At 51.2% G+C, this 19,388-nt stretch overlaps 5 protein-coding genes across 5 annotated transcripts; 1 reads left to right on the top strand and 4 right to left on the bottom strand.

Moving 5' to 3' along the window:
• Positions 1-161: 161 nt before the first annotated feature.
• N7506_002422 (glycoside hydrolase family 2 protein) lies at positions 162-2,301 on the bottom strand (the record flags this gene model as incomplete). Its single annotated transcript, XM_056951718.1, has 3 exons — positions 162-357; positions 428-844; positions 905-2,301. The coding sequence occupies 3 exons, from the start codon at positions 2,299-2,301 to the stop codon at positions 162-164; spliced, it is 2,010 nt and encodes a 669-aa protein (XP_056817633.1).
• Positions 2,302-2,905: 604 nt separating this feature from the next.
• On the bottom strand, positions 2,906-6,216 carry N7506_002423 (KH domain protein; the record flags this gene model as incomplete). Its single annotated transcript, XM_056951719.1, has 7 exons — positions 2,906-3,973; positions 4,027-4,391; positions 4,444-4,768; positions 4,822-5,070; positions 5,127-5,282; positions 5,333-5,614; positions 5,698-6,216. The coding sequence occupies 7 exons, from the start codon at positions 6,214-6,216 to the stop codon at positions 2,906-2,908; spliced, it is 2,964 nt and encodes a 987-aa protein (XP_056817634.1).
• A 2,319-nt stretch (positions 6,217-8,535) lies between these two features.
• N7506_002424 (uncharacterized protein) lies at positions 8,536-8,913 on the bottom strand (the record flags this gene model as incomplete). The annotated part of the gene is made up of 1 exon (XM_056951720.1): positions 8,536-8,913. The coding sequence occupies one exon, from the start codon at positions 8,911-8,913 to the stop codon at positions 8,536-8,538; it is 378 nt and encodes a 125-aa protein (XP_056817635.1).
• A 1,655-nt stretch (positions 8,914-10,568) lies between these two features.
• N7506_002425 (uncharacterized protein) lies at positions 10,569-13,106 on the bottom strand (the record flags this gene model as incomplete). Its single annotated transcript, XM_056951721.1, has 1 exon — positions 10,569-13,106. The coding sequence occupies one exon, from the start codon at positions 13,104-13,106 to the stop codon at positions 10,569-10,571; it is 2,538 nt and encodes an 845-aa protein (XP_056817636.1).
• Positions 13,107-13,405: 299 nt separating this feature from the next.
• Positions 13,406-19,365, top strand: N7506_002426 (uncharacterized protein; the record flags this gene model as incomplete). Its single annotated transcript, XM_056951722.1, has 5 exons — positions 13,406-13,579; positions 13,812-14,232; positions 14,297-14,400; positions 15,254-15,628; positions 15,694-19,365. The coding sequence occupies 5 exons, from the start codon at positions 13,406-13,408 to the stop codon at positions 19,363-19,365; spliced, it is 4,746 nt and encodes a 1,581-aa protein (XP_056817637.1).
• Between the last annotated feature and the right edge of the window lie 23 nt (positions 19,366-19,388).

Here is a 19,388-nt window from a genome sequence, read left to right on the forward strand (position 1 = left end):
AAAATATATTCTGCCATCTAAGGTTGCTGGTATCCCTTCGGCCCTACCCATGGGAAGCCATGACAAGTAAACCTGGGATTAACATCCCACCTTGGAGCCTTGGAAGATCCATGGATGAGCAGCAATCTGGAGTTCGTCCACGGGTGGAGTGGAACCCAGTCTCAAATTGGCAGACCCCGATGCACCATATGCTTATATTGATCCAAAAGCTTCTTGAATCCCTTGGAATGGTGAGCCGTTAAATGCTGATAGTAATGGTCCTTTGCAGCATCCATAATGGCCTTCACCTTATCGGTAGGAACCTTCTCCTTGCGATCATAGGTATACAAGCCATTCACCTCCTGTTCGATATCGCACCTAAATATGAAAAAAGTATTGTCAGCGGAACATATCTTTGCGTATCGCACATTCCAAGGGCAATACTCACAACTGTGTCCACACAAGCCCACAAATATGTCCAGGCTTCACAACAGCCATAACGAGCTTTTCGAACCGCACTAGGAAGTCTGCGGGATCACTCGCTGTCGTATATCCCCAGTCCCGCTCACCGGCAGCAGCAGAGTCTTTCGGAGGCGCGATGTTGACGCCTCCGAATTCACTGCAGATCACCGGTGCTCCGGGCGTGTGCTGCGCGCCCTCGTCTAGCCTCACCGTTCCTGAGTAGCCGGAGTAGATCGGTTTGCTGAACATGTCGTGTCCGCCCTTCGGTCCCAGGATCCCGGGCATGCTAGCGCATGTATCTGCAAGCTCCGCTGAATCACTGTAGTCATGGAAGGTTGTGAGGTCTGTTTTGACATGCTCCCAACCACAGTTGTCGTTGATTGGTCTGCTTGGGTCGAGGTTCCTGATTCTGTGTTAGCCTTTTGATCTGCATGGCACCATGTTTGCTATGCTGTTCTCATACTTGGTCAAGTAGTAAAGCGCACGGATGTGATTGCGCTGCTCGATGTTGTCCTTCAAGGCAGACACTGCCCAAGACTCATTGATCGGAGTCCATGTTACAATAGATGCGTGGTTGATATCTCTCTTCACGGCTTCGGTCCATTCAGCGGTGAATCGCTCGATGTATTGATCGCCGAATTCATAGGCGTTCGCCATCTCGCCCCAGACTAGGAAACCCAGTCGGTCCGCCCAGTAGAAGAAGCGCGGATCCTCGACTTTCTGGTGTTTGCGACAGCCATTGAAACCAATCTTTTTGGCCAGCTCGATGTCCGTTTTGAGAGACTCTGAAGAGGGAGGCGTGATGCCTGTATCGGGCCAGTACCCTTGGTCCAGGAACAGCATTTGGAAATATGGCTTTCCATTCAGTCTGAAAGTCCCATCTCCAGTCTGCCAGGACAGACTACGCATTCCAGCTGTTGTTTGGACTTCATCGAGCAATTTTCCAGACCCATCGAACAATCGAATAGTGACATCGTATAAGACAGGATGCTCCGGCGCCCAAACCGCAACGTCTCCGTGCCAGACGCCATCAACGCCGAACAAATCCCCATGCTTACCCTTCAACTCACTCCGCGCGGCCTCAGACACCTTCATCCCCAGATCAAGTGAGACAAACTCTTTATCTTTGGGCAGCTCTCCCTCCACCTTACCAACACTCAAGCCACCAAGTCCAGCCTCGATCTCAACCTTCGCAACGCTTCCAACCCGTCTCCCAGCGACAGCGATTTTCGCCCGCAGCTTCCCGCCATCAATATCATCAGCTCGCAACACGGTGCCTCCGCTCCCGCACAAAATTCGCGCAGCAGGAACACTCTCCATCCAAACAGAGAGCCAAATTCCACCACTAGGGGTGTAGAAGATGCTTTCAGGCACCGGGCCCCAGAACTGCTTTCCACGGGGCTGGGTCATGTCATAGGGTGAATCTCTGACACGGATGGTGAGACGAGCATCGGCGCCATTCACCGCATCAGAGACATCGATATCAAAAGGAACATGGCCGCCGCGATGGCCGCCGACCAGGACGCCATCGACCCAGATGGAGCATTCATAGTCTACTGCGCCGAAGCGGAGAAGAAGTTTATTTCCCTTTGCTTTTTCGTCTGGTGTGCGAATGTCGCTGATTCGTCGCTCGTACCATAGTACCTCGTGGGCCTCGATGAGATTGATCCCTGATGCTGGGGTTTGGAATGCGTATGGCACGGTTATCTCTCGTGGTGAGGTTTCTGAAAGGCTGGTTTTATGCCATTGGGAGCTTAGGCCTTCGTCTTTGTCGTCGAAGGTGAACGACCAGGGCCCGTCTAGGGTACTCCAGTTCAGAGAGGTGCGTTGGAAGTCAGGGCGGGGGTATGATGATACCATTATGAGTTGAAGTGTAGTAGAGCGTAGTCGAGAAATTTCTCAGCCTGTTCAGATTAAAAGAAGTGGTTGAAAGAGCTGAAGCTATGTGAAATGAGGGGAGAGCAGCTGTACGTGTACCTCGACCCCACGTTAACGTCACGTCACAGCGGAGTATGTAGATCATTAACCTTAGGATGATCGGGCATTTCAAGCTATGGCTACTTGGTGATTTGGTTCTAATGGCAAAATCTCATTGATGATTGGGGATATCAAAAGACTAAAACATCACAAATAAAAAAACCCAGCAGTCGGAACTCCATCTGAACTCGATCCCAAACCTGGTATCACAGTGAATTCAGACCATCCAACCCTTATCCTCCAATGCGCACAAAAAAGACAAAACATCAGGAGGCGAAGTCCTGTAAGGACAATGGCACTCCATCGAAAGATCTTGGATATCTCGTTTTCTTTTCTGACGCCTTCATTGCTTGCGTTCCGTGGTATCAATCAACAAGGAGACCAACAAAAAGACCGAAAAAAAGCACACGCTGGGAATGAAAAAACAGAAAAACATCAAAGATCAAACCAAAAAAAGGGTATACTGCTGCAAATGGATATTTTGGGTTTAACGCGGTGGCCCAATTGGGGCCGGGTATCCAGAAGTAGAATTGGAAGTGCTAGGACGACCACTGTCAAAAGAGGTGCGCGGGTCATGCTTAGGCGTCATGTCACCGGGCGCAGTGCCGAAGGGAAACTTGGCGTCGAAACGCGTGGGCCAGCCATTGCTGTTGCTGCTCTTGTGGCTGTGTGAACTGCCGAGGACTGGCACGTCGTCCTCGGGGAGGTTCACGCCAGAGTCATTCCATGGGTTGCGGTAGCCGCTGTCACGCGACTCCATGGAGACGAGCGAGGCCTTGGAGGCGTTGCTCGATGCGTGCTTGAAGAACGAACCCGGCGAGGCGGAGTGGTTCTTGCGGCCAATGAACGAGGAGAAAGACGAGATGCTGCCGGGCTTGCGGAGGCGCTCGAAGATCGATCCCCGCTCACTGGTTTCGTCGGAGAAGTTGGGCCGAGTGGGCGAGTCGGTGGAGAGGGGCGCAGGAGCGTGCTGCAACAACTTTGAGTCGAAGAATGGTAGAGACTCTTCGAACGAGTCAGATTTGGGACGGGGGATTGCTCCCTTGACGGTGTTGGCGTCGAGACCGTGCGCAACGAGGCGGGAAATCAGGAAATCGATCGCGTCCTTCAGTCCACCGGCGTTGTTGCGGGTGTAACCAAGAACCACACGGTCTTCGGGACCGGGGACGGGAGAGGAAGATCCGGAGCCTTCCTCTGCAGTAGTGGGGAGGTCGGTGCCAACGTCAACGTTGATATCAACCTCATACTGCTCCTTGAGCTTGGTTCGAACATCTGCAAGGAAATCGGGGCATTTGAAGTAGTCCTGAAGCTCCACCGAGCTCTGGAAGTGAAGCTCGTGGCTTTCTGGGACCATTCCAAGCAAAGCGTCGACCGCCTGAGGAACCTGGTACTCAGGGCCAGAAATGGTGACAACATCGCTGGCAAGTTCCGTACTAGGGAACTCAATCTTGCAGTTCCACTTTTTCTCCAGCTCATCGATCTCAGTCATACGGGCTAGGAGCTCACGGTGATACAAGCGGTTGATAACGACCCGCTCGGAGACGTATTCGGCGTCCTAAGAGTGTCCGTCAGCTTGCTTGTCAACGCTGCTTGCAAAATGAAACTTACCACTTTCTCAACCATGTCCATAATCTCCTGCTTGACGAGGTCCAAGCTCTGGGCGTTGCGAGCAGGGGTCCGGCAGATAACGTTGTCAACCTTGATGTCGTCATCTTCCTTGCCCATACCACCACGGTCCATAGCGTTGGAAAACTTCACGAAGACAGAGTACTTCTTCATGATGCGTTGAATGTGCTGACCACCAATTCCAATGATCCGCTTGTGGTATTGATCGGGCACGTGGAATGAGATAGAAGCGGGCATTTCCTGCTCAACAAGGTCGAGACCGTTCTTGGTCGATTCGTACTGGTTGCCGCACACGTCGATGTAGAAGTTGTACTCGTTGAAGCCGTCGAAGATGATCTGGACATTGCCTGTGAATAGTTAGCTTTCAATTCCGCAGCCAGATTTCTGGTCAAAACTCACTCTGGCCCATGATCTTGTTGATCTTGCCGTTCTTCTTGCCGCTCACGAACTCCTTGTGCTCGTTGGCAAGCTCGATCTTCACACGCATCTGGTATTGGCTGCGCATGACGAAGGGAATCTGATTGATGACTGTCATAGCGGCCTTTACGGCATCATCGGAGCCGTTGATCGTGAAAGTCAGATTGTCAAAGCTAACCTCGGCTTCGGAGTTAGTGCAGATATCCGATAGCATGGAGCGAATGTCGGCAGTCGAGGGAGCTCGAAGGCCCCCTTGGGCGGGATCGGTCATAATAATCCACCAAGAAGCACTGTAGAATTGCCCAGCCTAGTTTGCAAATGATTAGCGAGGCCCAGCCAAGATAATGATATACAACGTACAAGTGCCATGATTTCCCTGACGGTGCGCTCAACGTGCAGCACCTCAGTGCCTTGGATTCGAACGAGGCCTCGCTGGCTTCCCAGCTGGGGGAACAGCACGTAGGATCCGTTCATCTCCATCACCTTTCGCACCTTATCCAGACGGTCGAGCAAGATGTTGTCGATCTTGCTAGAGCTGACAACCACATCCTTCACAAAGATCTTCACGCCCATCACCAGTTCGCGCAGCTTCTGCTTAGCACGAGCAATCTGCTCAGGTGTCTCACCAGTGATGTACACCTCGTCCTCGCTCCGGCGATTCGCACCGGGCGGAATATAGCCGAAGATTTGGGGGAATGGAGGGGGAAGTAGATCGCGGTGCCGGTAGCGGCCTCGATAAGCTTGATGTTCTTGCGAGTGCGGCCACAGACCAAGGTGTGCATCGTCGAGTCGAGTTTGATAGCGTCCACGTGGCGTTTGAGCTAGGTTCTGGTCAGCTGGTGAAGAATCCCGCGCATGTAGCGAGACTTACGATTTGGTCAATCATGATCAATACTCTCGTTTTGGCATGCTCCGAGCTCTCCAAGTCACCGTAAATGGCCACTCGGAATCGCTGGTCCAGACCGTTGTCTGAGGCGTAACCGTAGGATGACACAACCGCACTATCCGCATCGTGGAGCTTGGGGGTTAGCAGGAAGATATCGGCTCCGGTGTAGGCAGCCAAGGTATCGAGGTGGTCCAGCACGCTGGCTCTGATGCCCTTTGGCGAGGCATCCATGATAAGGTGCATGTCAACATCGACGGTCGCACATCGCTAGAGGGCCGAGTATTAGCAAGGGCTGCCGGAGGGCGTGAAAATCCTGTCGGTGCCGACATCGAAAAATTTCATCCACGTACCAGCATGATCGGTGTCTCGTTCAAGATTTTCGCCCGCATCTTGCGCGCCATTTCTCCATCTCCAGTAACACAAACATTCGTCACCAAACCATTTGGGCGGCGTTGTAGCGAGGGCACAGCCTTGGCCTCCGAGGTCGTGAGCGTGGCTTCCACCCGTCCACCTTTTTCCTCCGTGATCTTCCGGCATAATCGTTGAAGGCCCTCGACATTATTCGTGTGTACGGGTAGTTGATGCACAGAGGTTCCTTCTGGGGTCCCTTCTGGGAAGGTCCAGCGCTGGAGGGCGCCGGGGCTAGCGTGGAGCACGTCCTCGACATCGGGACCGGCTAGGGTCGATGAAAATGGGACGTTGAAGGACAGGTTGACGGTAGGGTCGATGCTCGTCGGCGGCGTCATCGGCGGCGCACCGTGTGGTCGGCGAAAGGCCATGTCGGTGTGAGGTCTGGACATCCCGAAAGTCGGCGTCATTCGTTCCCAACCATGACGGGCCTGGCCCGTAAAGTTGGATATCTTGTGCATGTCCAAGTGAGAGAGATCTCTAACCCCTTGAGCGAGTCGAGGGGATAGAGAGAGAGAGGGAGAGGGAGAGAGGGAGGGAGAGGGTGAGGAAGAAAGACCGTTCTCGACAGGGATGGGAATGACCAAGTGTGGGCGTTTTCGATCCGGAATGGTGGAAACGATGATCGATGGGGCCAACCAGAACAACTAAACACGATTGGGAATAGAAGGGTTTTCCTAGTGATCTATAGCAAGCTAGCGACCTTGAATACTATTGTTTACTAGAAACCTATCATTATCAGTACGAAGTACTCCATAAATAGTTGGTTGTTTTTCCAGCGTTGGAAGGGTATCTTCAGGCTTTCAGGCCATCAAATTAGGGTCTTCACGTTAAAATGGAGCACTTCCTGTACGAAGTAGACTTTATTCAAATTGAACGATATTCCACTAAACTAGATTTCTAGCTTAGCTCTAGCGCTGGCTAAATTTCCTAGTCTCCATAATAGAGAAAGGGTTCTTCTTGGTAAGGATGCAAATGGCCGTCGCAAGGGTCTTTCTTGGCAAGGTGAATGTATCCAATATTGCTTTGCCAGGTATTTATTCCCCTGCTCCAGACTCTTCGTACACCGTACTCCGTACTGCATAATTAAATACACCATACAGAGTACTTGACAACACTGCTAGTCATATATGTACTAGACACATACAATACATTTTCTAGTACAGTCACGTGAGGTATGCGCGTCTCTCAAGGCTGTGCAGAGAGTGTCTCTCTTTCTGTCTAGTGGTACGATCCCCGACAATCCGAGTCATTCCGTCTCTATACACGGGTAGATCATCTTATAGGCCCCGGGAAGGAGAGCCCTGTATACTCCGTACACCGTGTACAAAGTCTCCGATCCACAAGGCTTGCGGGCCTGAGACTCCTGGGACCCGGCTGAGCCGGGAGCACACTGAGGGGTTGGACATGTGGGCCTTCTTTACACTGATCATAATGCTGCCTAAGGAGTACTCATACACACTATGTATGAGTCTGTTATCGGGGGAAACATGCTGTGCATCCGAGTACTGATACTCACCCAATACGCATTGATCTGCAAAAAAAAACCGTTCTCTCTGTATGAAGTACAAGGCCTGAGGTGCCTCACCTGTTGGAAGCTGCAAGCCGAAATGGACGACGTCATTTGCTCGTATAGGCCAGTGGGGTCTTCAGAGTCGACAGCATCGAAGCATCGTAATCAATTCCGACTGGGTGGACCGGACTGGTTTTCAAATGACTGCAGGGGCCCCGTTCCCCGGTTTCGCATTGAGACTTGGTGCTGGAAATCCTTGTTTTGCTCTTAATTACTCCGTAGTGCCCTGGCGAATTATAGAAACCTCTCGAAAATTACCGGTGCACTACAGAATATGCTGTACAGTATCTCTTCTGCTGCGACATGATCAGCTGCGTCCTGGGGAAGGTCGACGCCACCCTCAGCAGAAAGTGGCCTGTCGACAGAATACTATACCGGCTCTTGCATACGCATATGTCAATACGGGCTGGCACAATCGTGACAATCCAGCCGCAGTACCTCAACAAGAGGAAAGCTTCCACCCTATCCCAAGTTCCTTGAACTACGTACTCCGCACGAGTGTACGGAGTACCAGAACCCGTGTGTTTGGTAGCATGCGCTTTTCTCTGTACTTGCGGTACGTGTGGGGTCCAGAACCATCGCGATTCGATCCTTCGCTTAGGCACAAAGTGCTTTGGGGGCCTGACCTTGATTGCGGCCTGTGGGTTTTCGTTGGCCTTGGATCTGCAAGTCGTGAACTTGGCGATAGCTTCAGATAGTGTAAACCCACCGCGATCACACTGCGGCTGGTGTATCTTCTAGAACTTCCCTTCTTCGGGTTGGGACAATAGTTACAAGTAGCCCAGGCTAGCGTAGCCTTAGAAACCTCTTGTCATGCAGCTAGTACCAACATGACGTTAGGTAAAGCCTCGGCATTGCTTTCGCCGGGTTTCCAAGATTCGATATGGTACTCGCCCTACTTCTATAATAGCTACACACATGGCAGTGCCAATTGAGCAGAACAGTAGAGCAAAAGATCAGACCATACACGGATGTCTGAAACGAGCTTGCCTATTTAATCTTGACACTAGCTACTCCGTACACGCGTCACGGAAGTCATGACTTGCTTCAATGTCACCAATTGATGTCTGCTTTAGGCTCTTCTTGAGCAAGTGCCTATCACAAATATGCAAGCCGAACGATGGAAACGGGAAACGAGCATTGCAATATGACTACGAAGTTGCACCACCATCATTCCTTGCTTCGTCCAGTCCCTTGCACAAAGCGACTACTTTGTGTTTATTTTCAAGTCGGTCACACAATACCCAGCTGTTGCTTTCAGTTTAAACAAAACTTCATGCAGCGTTTCAGTTGAAACACTTGGCAGAGAGTCTACTGCGGCTTCTTTGATGTTGTTGATAGAGTTTTGCTGCTTCTGATCGTCGTATTTCCGCAGAGGAATCTGGTCAACCTCGTGATTGATCAGAGATTCAAGCTTGGAAAGCTCGCTTTTGCTGAGTTTGTTGTCCTTAATTGCAACTTGATTGTCATCACGAAGTTGTTGAGTCACGCATGATCGCAGGTCTTCGCGCGTCTTTTTGTCGTCAGCGAAGGCGAGAACCGCAAGCGCGAGGACGCAGATGGCAGAGATAGTCGGACACTTCATATTGATAGACTGGAATGTCTTCAAGTCAATAGGTAGGCACTTGAATATGTAAAATGTAGACGAGTTGGGTCAGAGATTTGCAGATATAAATCATGTCGCCGTAGGTGAGATTTCTCCACGTTTATATATTCGTCGGGAATGTTGGAATCTTCACTACACAAGATCTTGTGACACCTCGCCTCAACAATGCTGAGGTTATATCTGGGATATTGTTGACTTCATAGTAGCGCTTCCAGGTTTGCAAGGATTGAAAAAAACACAACACCTAAAGGTGCATGTTGCCATACGTGTCGAAGAAAGTTGATTCGTGGGGGCTCAGTTACTAGATTTTGTATCACCCGCAGGTCCCGATGTCTGCCTGATATGCCACCTGGGCATCTTTCATCAAACACTTGGTCAAGGTCCAAGGATCTCATTCGATTTGCGATGTCTCACCATCACCCCAGTTCCGTTCACCTGCCTAGGCGAGCATTGGGGACCACTCCTGTAGATGCCATAAGCTACGACTGGTCAGATTTGATCCATTTCTCAGGGAAGATCTCAAGTGAAATGTTCTCATCGAAGCCAAGAAAAGATCAGATGACGATGGGAACCTTTTCCTTACATTCTCAACTCATATTCCCATTCCAAGATCGTAACGAGGGCTGTCCCAACCACCAGGCTCCAAAGCTATCGCCCGTTTGGTGCGGTGGTCTCAAATCCCTGTTTTCCCCGCTTAAGTCACTCACCTATGACCTTGGATCCCAGTATCCATGGATCTAAGGCCAATAGGAAGCAGAGCATGATTCTATGTACACTTGAAGACATCTTCACTAATACACTCGAGTGGCCCAAACCTAAGACCTCAGACTTACACAAATTGCAAGCGAGAGATTTGAAGTGCTAATCTACCAATTATGGCAGCCATTTCTTGATTTGGCAGGTCATCATTGGAAAGGGGCACGCTAGCCTCGCAACCCTTTCGAGATCAATCTCAAGTACACCGTACGGAGTACCGGGTTGTAATTTTCTGGGCTCCTTATTTGCTTTCCAATCTTGTTAGAACCAGATCTAAATTTAGAAGTGGGAACTCAATGTGAAATGATATCCTCGTGCGAGGCTTTGGGATTGCAATTTGGGAGAGTAAGCACAAGAGTGAATCGGTCTTTGAAGATCGAATTACATAGATAGGAGCAAGGGTTATACTGAAAGAGTAAACATAAGCCACAGCTCGGAGGAAAATAGCGTTGTTCCCTTCTCTCTTAAGTTCGGCAAAGCCCCGAATTCAGCCCTATCAAGGAAGCAGGGTCGTTGAGGGAAGACACCCCACCGGGAGAGTTATGCGATGGTGAGATCTGAATTCTAGCTGACAAGGTTGTTCCTTGAACGGGCATATACATCTTGGTGTTGTTTAAACCTGTCATTTCAGTATTTTTGTTCGAATTAACAGATGGGTGTTGTTTCATCCTAAGAGGTCTTTTTATTGTCCACCAAGATGGCCTTATGAATGTTGTTCTAGGTCGGACTATTAGACCAAAGCTAGTACATAGAAAGAATCCAGGACGATGCATGTGATATTGCTCAAGTCGCTGAAATTTGTTTAGATACAAAGTCACGAGGTAATGCGCAGTTCGCACAAGTTCAATGCACCCAAAAAGTCAATCAAACCTGACATGCTACTGATAACGCTGGGGGGCTCGTTGGGCCGAATCGTTCGCGCCATCATAGGCAACGTGCTCGCCTCCTTCCACCTCACTGTCATAGTAGCGTCTCTCTCTGATGTAATAAGGTCTCTCAACGTATTCTCCCAAAGGTCTTTCCTCCATGAAGACACTCGGCTCACGGCCAGGAGCGATTGGTCGAACGCTTCCTACTCGCTGAACAACATCGTGTGGCTCTTCGTACCGAGGCTGTTGGGGATGAACGCTCGCTGTGCGAACCACTCTCTCTTGGGGCACCCCACGCTCATCAACATAGACTGTGTGACGAGGTGGAAGATACTCGGCTACTTGTACGCTGCCGCTGCGTGGATAAGGCTCGTAACCTTCATAGGGGGCGGCATAGGTCTGTCGCTCATGGGCTGGCGCAGGGCGAGCATAGTCTGATGCGACACGGCGGTAGATTGGCTGAGGCGGGGGCATTTCCTGCACGTAGCGTCGCTCACTGTACGGCTCTTGGACGACTGAAGGTGCGCGAACAGTGGGGTTGTGATGTTGAGCTGGACGTTCATCATAGACATCTTTCGGCATTTGCGATACTGGACGAGGTGGAGGTGGTGGTGCCATTGGCTGAAGTCTCGGAGCCTGCAACAGTTCGTAGTACTGATTTCCGTGCTCATCGACCACAATGCGACGCTGAGGGGGTGCCATGACTCGGACGGGCGGTGCTTCTTCGTAATAAGCTTCCCGGTAGCCTGGGGGTGGCATGTCGTCCACAGGGACATAACGAGGTTGTGGGTAAGTCGGTGCTTCTTCATAGTACCTCAGACGCTCCTGAACCGGGCGTTCCACAACGTGCGATGCAGCTCGCATAGGGCGTGGCGGTGCCTCAATGTACTCACGAGAATAGTCTGGTTGGCGGGCATATTGCACACTAGCAACACGGCGAAGATCAGCTGCCTCAGGCCGCCTGACACTGAGTCGAGAGATCGTGCGCTGGGGCCCTGCCTCAGGTGCATATTCATGATACGGGTCAACATCATAGACTGCCTCTCGCATTGGGGGCACCCGACTTTCGTACATTGGAGCGTACTGTGGAGACGCTATGTCAATATAGACAGGACGCTCTTGAGGGTGTCTGTTGCGTGCCGTGCAGGGATCATCGGCAAATGGTGGCGGCGAGACGGGCTCTTCCTTGATCAATGTCTCCGTAGGCTCTACATTTTGTCTTCTGTTTGATGGTTGTCGCATTCCACTGTCACCTTCTCGCAACCGTCTTCTTTTGCGGGACATCAAGTTAGGAACTGGGGCATTGGGGCTGCCACGAGCAGAGTCTGGATCTGAGTAAAGTTGGATAGAGGAATTCTCAGGTCGCTCAGCTCGAGTCTGCTGAACGGAGGGAGCCTTGGCCACAGCCAACGGAGAGACGCGAGAGGGTCTGGGTGCTGCCGGCGACGTGATGTGATTCCGCACTACCCTGACATTCGCAGGCGACGGGGGTTCGCGGAAAGCTTGCGTTTTGTCGGCATATCTGGTATCCGCTCGGGGCTGTCGTTCCGTAGCACTTTCAATCCCATGGGGGTAATCGCGGTGATCAGTGGGTGGCGCCGCTGGAGCAGGTGGAGAGTAATCAGGTTCATCTTCGACATCCATCTGTTGTGAATGATGCAATCGGCTAGCGGAAGACTCTGCTTTTTGACGAGTAGCCTGTTTCTGAGAAAAGGAGGGACGCTGGTCAGCAACAAGGTAAGCATCTTGCATTTCCAGATCAGATCCGGGGTTAAGAGCTTCAAGGCGCTGCAACTCATCCCCGTAAGCTACTGGGGCACGGACAGCAGGGCTTGTGGGCGTTGCAATGGCCACAGGGGACGGCTTTCGCTGCGGCATAGGAGGCGAATCAGGAGCTCTACTGGAGTAAAATGAATTGTCGTCAAACGAATCATCACCAGGGCCACTGGACTCAGATGGATCGCTCAGCGAGACTGGCTTCACCACCTCTAGAGCTTGCTTGAAAACCTCCGAAACGTCAAACTCGGGTTTTGTGTCCTGGACTGCAGGTCTCTGCCTGGACTCCTTCTTCTGGAGTTCCACTTGATCGCGTAGCGCTCTCTCCAATCTCTGTCTTTGTAGCTGTTGCTCTGCCCTGAGCAAGTCGTCCGACTTCGTCAAGAAGATCGGATTAATCTCTGATGTGGGCTTCGGAACCACGCGATCAGACTTTGGTGCGGAGGGCGCGTTCGTATTCACGGTACTATCCGAGCTTTGGTGGGGGATTTTGACAGAATCTGGTACGGATGGGGGTTCCAGAGCAGGCTTGGCCTTTGCATTTGTTGGCTGAGGTTGCTGCGCCTGTGCAGAAGCATCCTTGCCATTTCCGGACCCCGATTTCCGTACAAGATGCTGAGGCACACTGAGTCGGGGATGAGTCCCAGAGAATATTTGGTCCTTGATGGCCAATATTTTTTGATATTCTAGAAGCTCATCTCCCGGCAACAGCGCTGAAGTAGCCATCGAACCTGCTGGTAGGTGAGTTGCTGTACCATGAGTTGCAGCCATGGTCCAAATGGAAGCTAGGGAGAGAGGGACCGGTGAAGCTATTTGGGGGAAATAGGATTTAGTCGACACTGAGCTCAGATCTGATAGCCAGCAGGTCTGATGCAAAATATCACTCAGACCACTCTGATATCCAGAGAAGTTTGAACAAATGAATGCAAAAAAGTCGGGATGCGCAAAAAGTCCACGAGAAAACAGCTCAACGGGCCGCGCGCAGGATTAGGTAAGGTCACGGGGAACGTGGCACGGGGCCCGGGGGGGAAGAACAGCGGGCGAATGGGTTCAAGCGCCCCTACTCTCCCATGTATCAGCCATCGGCATTTCTACCTCGGTTTTCAAAGCCTCTTGTGAACCTCGCTAAACCTTCTTGTATACATTCATCCTTCCGATTCTGCAATACCAGACCCATGGCGACCAACGGCAGCGCGAGGGTCAGTGACTCACGGCCAGTCTTCTTTTTTGATATTGACAATTGTGTAAGTGAAGATCGCTTGCATATGGTGTGTCGAGCTCTGTCAATTCTAATATGCTTCTCTAGCTTTACTCCAAAGGTTAGTTGGCGCAATTGCAGGCCTCAATGAGTTACTACTAACCATTGACTTGCGCGCAGCTTGCAACATCCATGATGAGATGCAGACATTGATCAGTGAGTATTGCTGGAGAACCCGTTTGAGATCCGAAACTGACTCAACTCTCTTACTAGATAAGTTCTTTGTTAAACATCTTGACCTCAATTCCTCAGATGCCCACATGCTGCACCAGAAGTACTACAAAGAGTACGGTCTCGCCATCGAGGGCCTCACTCGTCACCACAAGATCGACCCCCTCGCTTTCAACTACGAAGTTGATGATGCCCTCCCGCTGAATACAATTCTCAAGCCTGATCCCAAGCTGCGCGAGCTGCTTGAGGACTTGGATACCACGAAGGTGAAGCCTTGGTTGCTCACGAACGCCTACGTGAATCACGGAAAGCGGGTCGTGAAGTTGCTCGGGATTGAAGATCTCTTCGAGGGCATCACTTACTGTGACTATGGGAAACTGCCGTTGGTTTGCAAACCGAGTCAGGACATGTACGCCAAAGCGGAGAAGGAAGCCGGTGCGCCCAGCACAGAGTCATGCTACTTCGTCGGTATGTGAACTGCACAGCTCTGCGCAAAGACTAAACGTATCATACTAACTATGTGACAACACAGATGACTCGCATTTGAATTGTGTTCATGCAACTGCTCGAGGCTGGACAACAGCTCACCTCGTCGAGCCGGGGGTCCCCATACCCTCCAAGCCAGCATCGAAATACGTGATCTCAAGTCTTGAGGAACTCCGTATTCATTTCCCACTTGCCTTCAAGCAAACATCAAACAGCGATGCATAGATTAGAATCGCCCTGATACCCTTTACTGTTCCTAGATTCTTTGGTTCATGACTATGAGTATATGATTGTGTCTATCTATTCCCGAGGTCGTTCTTTCCGTCTGTATTTGTATTCAAATGGGATATTTACCTATTCATCAGTCTTATTACCCCGGCTATTATCAATAACTGTTAAACTATAAGTTATTCTTAAAAAAAAAAGGTCTGATGGTATCTATTTTATAAAAAGCAAATATATATATTACAAGCCTTAGTGTCGCGGTCAAGAAGACGATAATAGTTGCCTATAAGCGGGAGAAGCCCTGGAGTTATGTATTAGCTTAACCTTGGAATCTTGTACGGAGTATTTCGATCGGCAACGGAAGATAGCTATCATCAACTTCGGGACCTCTTTTTGATTGTCTTTTTAAGTGTCTTTTTAGGTGTCTTTTTGACTGTCTCTTTGACTGTCCTTCCTTAGTCGTCAACAGAGAATTAGGGATTGGGGATATAAGATTAGTTACTTAGAGTAAGATATTGGCCTTATGATAGTAATATCTATCTTCCATCTTCCTTAATTTAATTCTATTACTCTGTAACTTTGAAGCGTCTTCGTTTCTGCCTCAGGCATTGGGCGATCAGCGGAGCGCGTCAACTCCTGAGCCTCCGAGTCTCCGCCTTTTCAACATCCAAGTGTCATCAAGTGTTGTTCAAGGGCTGATCCTGGCTCTTGAACCCTCTGCACAATGTCCGGTGACATATCTGCCGGCTCAGTGATAGAATTGACCGATGGACGGCAGGCAACTGTGCGCTTCATAGGTGCCACTCACTTTGCGACCGGAGAATGGATAGGCCTCGAGTTGAATGAAGCAACCGGAAAGAACGATGGATCAGTTCAAGGAGAGCGATACTTCGATTGTGAGCCAGGCTATGGCATGTTCGTTCGCCCAACAGTCGTTGGCAAAGTCATCCCAAACCCTCTCCGGGAGAGTAAACAAACCACCAAACCCGCAACCACCGCTGCAGGCAGCAAAGCGCAGCCCCAATCTGGCCTTGCTGCTGGTCTGAGGAAACAGACCGGAGCTCCGCCCGTCAATACGAGGCGGCAGAGCGTCAATGCAGCTTCTACGCCGACTCCAGCGCCCAGGGGTGCAGCCGCTCGATCGTCGCTCCGAGTACGTCCCGGCCTCTTGTGATCCATAGGACTGAGTATCCTGCTAACAGAAATTTGCAAACTTAGTCACCCACCAAATCTCCAACCAAACAGCTCGTGAGCACAGCAGGCCATGCAACACGCCCATCAGTTGGAGCTACCTCTCGCACTTCCACAGTGGCACCCAATCGACCCCGACTGGCCCCCGGTGCCAGAAGCTCCTTGGGACCTTCCGCAAATCAACCAGTGGCGACCAGGGCTGCACGACCTTCGGTATCTGGACCAGCTTCCCGGACGTCGCGACCAGGCTCCCAAAGTACAGTGGCCTCATCAACGGGGGGCTTATCGAAGCGCCCGTCATTACGACAGATTGGTACTACAAAAGCATCAGATGGAAGGGAAACTGGGATGAGTGGACAGTCCGGAGATCCAACCGACACCGAATCGCCCGACACTGAAGGGGAGGGTGCACAGGATGCTGCTCCTGCACAAAAAGGCCCTCGACAATCGATGACCGCCACGCGCCCCACAGGTTCGCGACCCGGGGCCCCGGCTCCTGCCCCTTCGCGACAATCGCAGGCTGGCGCCTTAAACCGCGAGCTAGAGGAACTGAATGCCAAGCTCAAGGTCATGGAAAAGAAACGATCCGACGATCGAGAAAAGCTGAAGACACTTGAGCAGCTCCAGTCTGAACGTGACAAGTTTGAAACAATCATCCAGAAACTCCAGGCTAAATACCAACCACAACAAATGGAGATCACAGAACTGCGCAAAAAGCTGAAGGATACCGAGGCTCGTTACGATGATGTAGAGCGGATGCAAGCTGAGCATGAATCACTCATGGAAATGGCTGCACTGGACCGTGAGATGGCAGAAGAAACCGCCGAGGCATTCAAGCATGAATGCGCAGCGCTACGTTCCAAGATGGATGAGTTGAACCTGGAGGTGGAGGTTCTCCGCGAGGAGAATGAAGAATTCAGCCAAGTCACAAGTCCTGAAGAACGGTCCAGCCATGGATGGCTCCAGATGGAGAAGACCAACGAGCGTTTGCGCGAAGCGCTCATTCGCTTGCGCGATATGACACAGCAACAAGAATCAGATCTCAAAGCCCAGATCAAAGAGATGGAGGATGACCTTGAAGAGTATTCGACCGTGAAATCCGAGTACGAGGCAACCAAAGAAAAACTGCTGGCCGCCGAAACGAACGTCGACGATCTCAAGCAGCAACTGGAGAGTGCACTAGGCGCCGAAGAAATGATTGAAGAATTGGCAGACAAGAACATGCGCTACCAAGATGAAATCAACGAGCTTAAGGCCGCTATCGAAGATTTGGAGTCTTTGAGGGAGATCAGTGACGAGATGGAATACACCCATATCGAGACCGAAAAGCAACTCCAAGAAGAGATTGACTATCGAGAGGGTGTCTTCAGCGACCAATGCCGAAAGATAACCCAACAAGACGAGGTCATTGTTGACCTTGAATATACGCTTAATCGGTTCAGAGAACTGGTTTCCAACCTCCAGACAGACTTGGAAGACATGCGCGCTACGAAACAACTCTCAGAGGCGGAGACCATCGAAAACGAAGCGCGTCAACGCACAATGCAGGATTTGGCTACTAAACTACAGGCCAATACGACAAAGTCTCAGGCCAGCTTCATTGATGTCGAATTGAACCGCATGGAGGCCGAGGAGGCCGCACAGCAACTTTCTATGGTCAAGCTGTATCTTCCTGAATACTTTGATGGTGAAGATAACTCTATTCAAGCCCTACTCCGATTCAAGCGTGTTGGATTCAAGGCGAATGTCATGCACACCACTCTACAAGACAAGGGCTCTGAACACTCCACCGTCCCGCATGAAGAAGTTTTCCAGGCCCAAGAGGTTTTAGGATGTCTGATGTGGATCTCAAATGTGTGCACTCAGTTTGTGAACTATGTCACGGCTTGTTCGCCTGAGCAATTTGTGAACATCAAGGTTGCCTTGTTTGAAATGGAGCCAGTTGAACGTACCTTGAACTTTTGGATCGAGACTGTGAAGAAGAACGAGGTCAATCTTGCCAAGTTTGCAGTCGAGTTGCAGCGTTCTATCGCTCTTCTTGCACACCTTGCGGAGACTCTTCTTCCCTCGAGCATGGAGAAGTTTGCCGACGAACTATGTTTACGAGCCAAATTATCCCAGTCTTACCTCGACCACGCCGCTACTGCTATCACGCGCGTAAATGCCATCATCAGCTCAAAGATGGCTGCAGCGGAGGAGGGAGATGAAGAGCCATTGGTTGCTCTGAAGAAACTGAGCGCTTTCGACCCCCAGGCGCGTGGGTACAAGGTGTCCATGGGCAAGATTAGCCGAGCACTTGACGACCTGCGCTCGAGATCACTGGCGCTATCAAAGGAGTCCGATGAACCCTTCAAAAAGGTCGAGCAGGATACTCGACATCTTCTGGACTTTGCTCGAAAGGTTGGCGAAAGCTTAGTTATTCTCACTAGTGACGAGGGCCGTATAGAGCCATACAGCCCACAGGAAATTTTGGACACCATGTCACAGGCGGCCGTGCCTTTCGCCTCGTCCGAAAGCCCAGAAGACAGCAATGACCCTGTCTTGTTGCTTTTTACAAAGTTGCGGGAAATTGGCGAGCAGTTTGAAGAACTCGCTGCCATCGCATCAGATCTATCTCGCACAACAGAGTTTGAGAGAGGCGCGTTTCCTTGGATTGCGCGCTCCGTGGAATTGAAGTCCAACAAAATGACTTCTCCCGATGCCGACGAAGAAATCCGCCAGCTGAAGAATGAAATCCACGAAGCCTCTGCCGCCCTCGGGGTAAAAGACAACACTCTTGAGGAACAAGGTCTCAAGATCGAACACCTAGAGGCCCGGATGAGAGAAGCAAGCAAGAAGGCTGCCATGGTCAAGGATCTCGAAACTAAGATCGAGGAAATCCAGGTTGTGACAGGCGAGCTTGAGTCCACGCTTGATCAGCATAGGAAAGATCTCGCGGCCGCCGAAACCGAGCGAGATGAAGTCATGGCTCGTCTCGAACGAATGAAGCGGATGTCAGGGTCAGCGGGCTTGACCACCTCAGGCAATGGCGTTGTTATCGACAGCGAGGCCTCCCTGGCTGCCATGCACGAGAACGAAAGTCTTCGCGCCGAGGTTGCCAGCTTGCAGGCAGCAGTGCGTTTCCTTCGCGAAGAGAATCGCCGCTCGAACATCCTCGACCCGTACTCGATCCAGCGATCTACGGAAATGCACGCATGGCTCGACGCACCGCTCACACGTGCCAAGCCTACTGCTGAGCAAGAGAAGGTCCAGCGTACTGCTCTCGAAAGCCGAGATGTGATGACTCACTTGCTCAAGCTGACCCGCGATTCTCATGTCACCGATCTCAAATCCACAATGGCTGCCCCATCCGGCGGTGAGGGTGACCAGATCAACCGCGCCACCTGGCGCCCATCCAAGACTCGCCTACGCTACCAGGTTCTTCAACAGCGTGAGAACTTTGAGCACTGGGCTGAGTGGCGTGACGATATTGTCAACCACGAACGTGAACAGGACCGTCTAGTCGCTGCCAAGCAGGAGCGTGCGATGCGGGATCGTGTGTCTAGACATGCTCACAAAGGCTCGGTTGAATTCCCCCAAGGCCTAGGCCACGGCATGATGGGCCGTGCCTGGCAGATCCTGGGCATGCAGAAGCACCGTAAAACTGGCTCTTTGATCGCACCCGCGCCAGATGGTGTTGAGATCGTGTCTACGGACTGAGTTGACTGTTTCATTCCATTCGA

Source organism: Penicillium brevicompactum (genome assembly GCF_028827555.1).
Source record: "Penicillium brevicompactum strain IBT 35665 chromosome Unknown utg000001l_segment0_segment0, whole genome shotgun sequence".
NCBI classification, from domain to species: Eukaryota; Fungi; Ascomycota; class Eurotiomycetes; order Eurotiales; family Aspergillaceae; genus Penicillium; species Penicillium brevicompactum.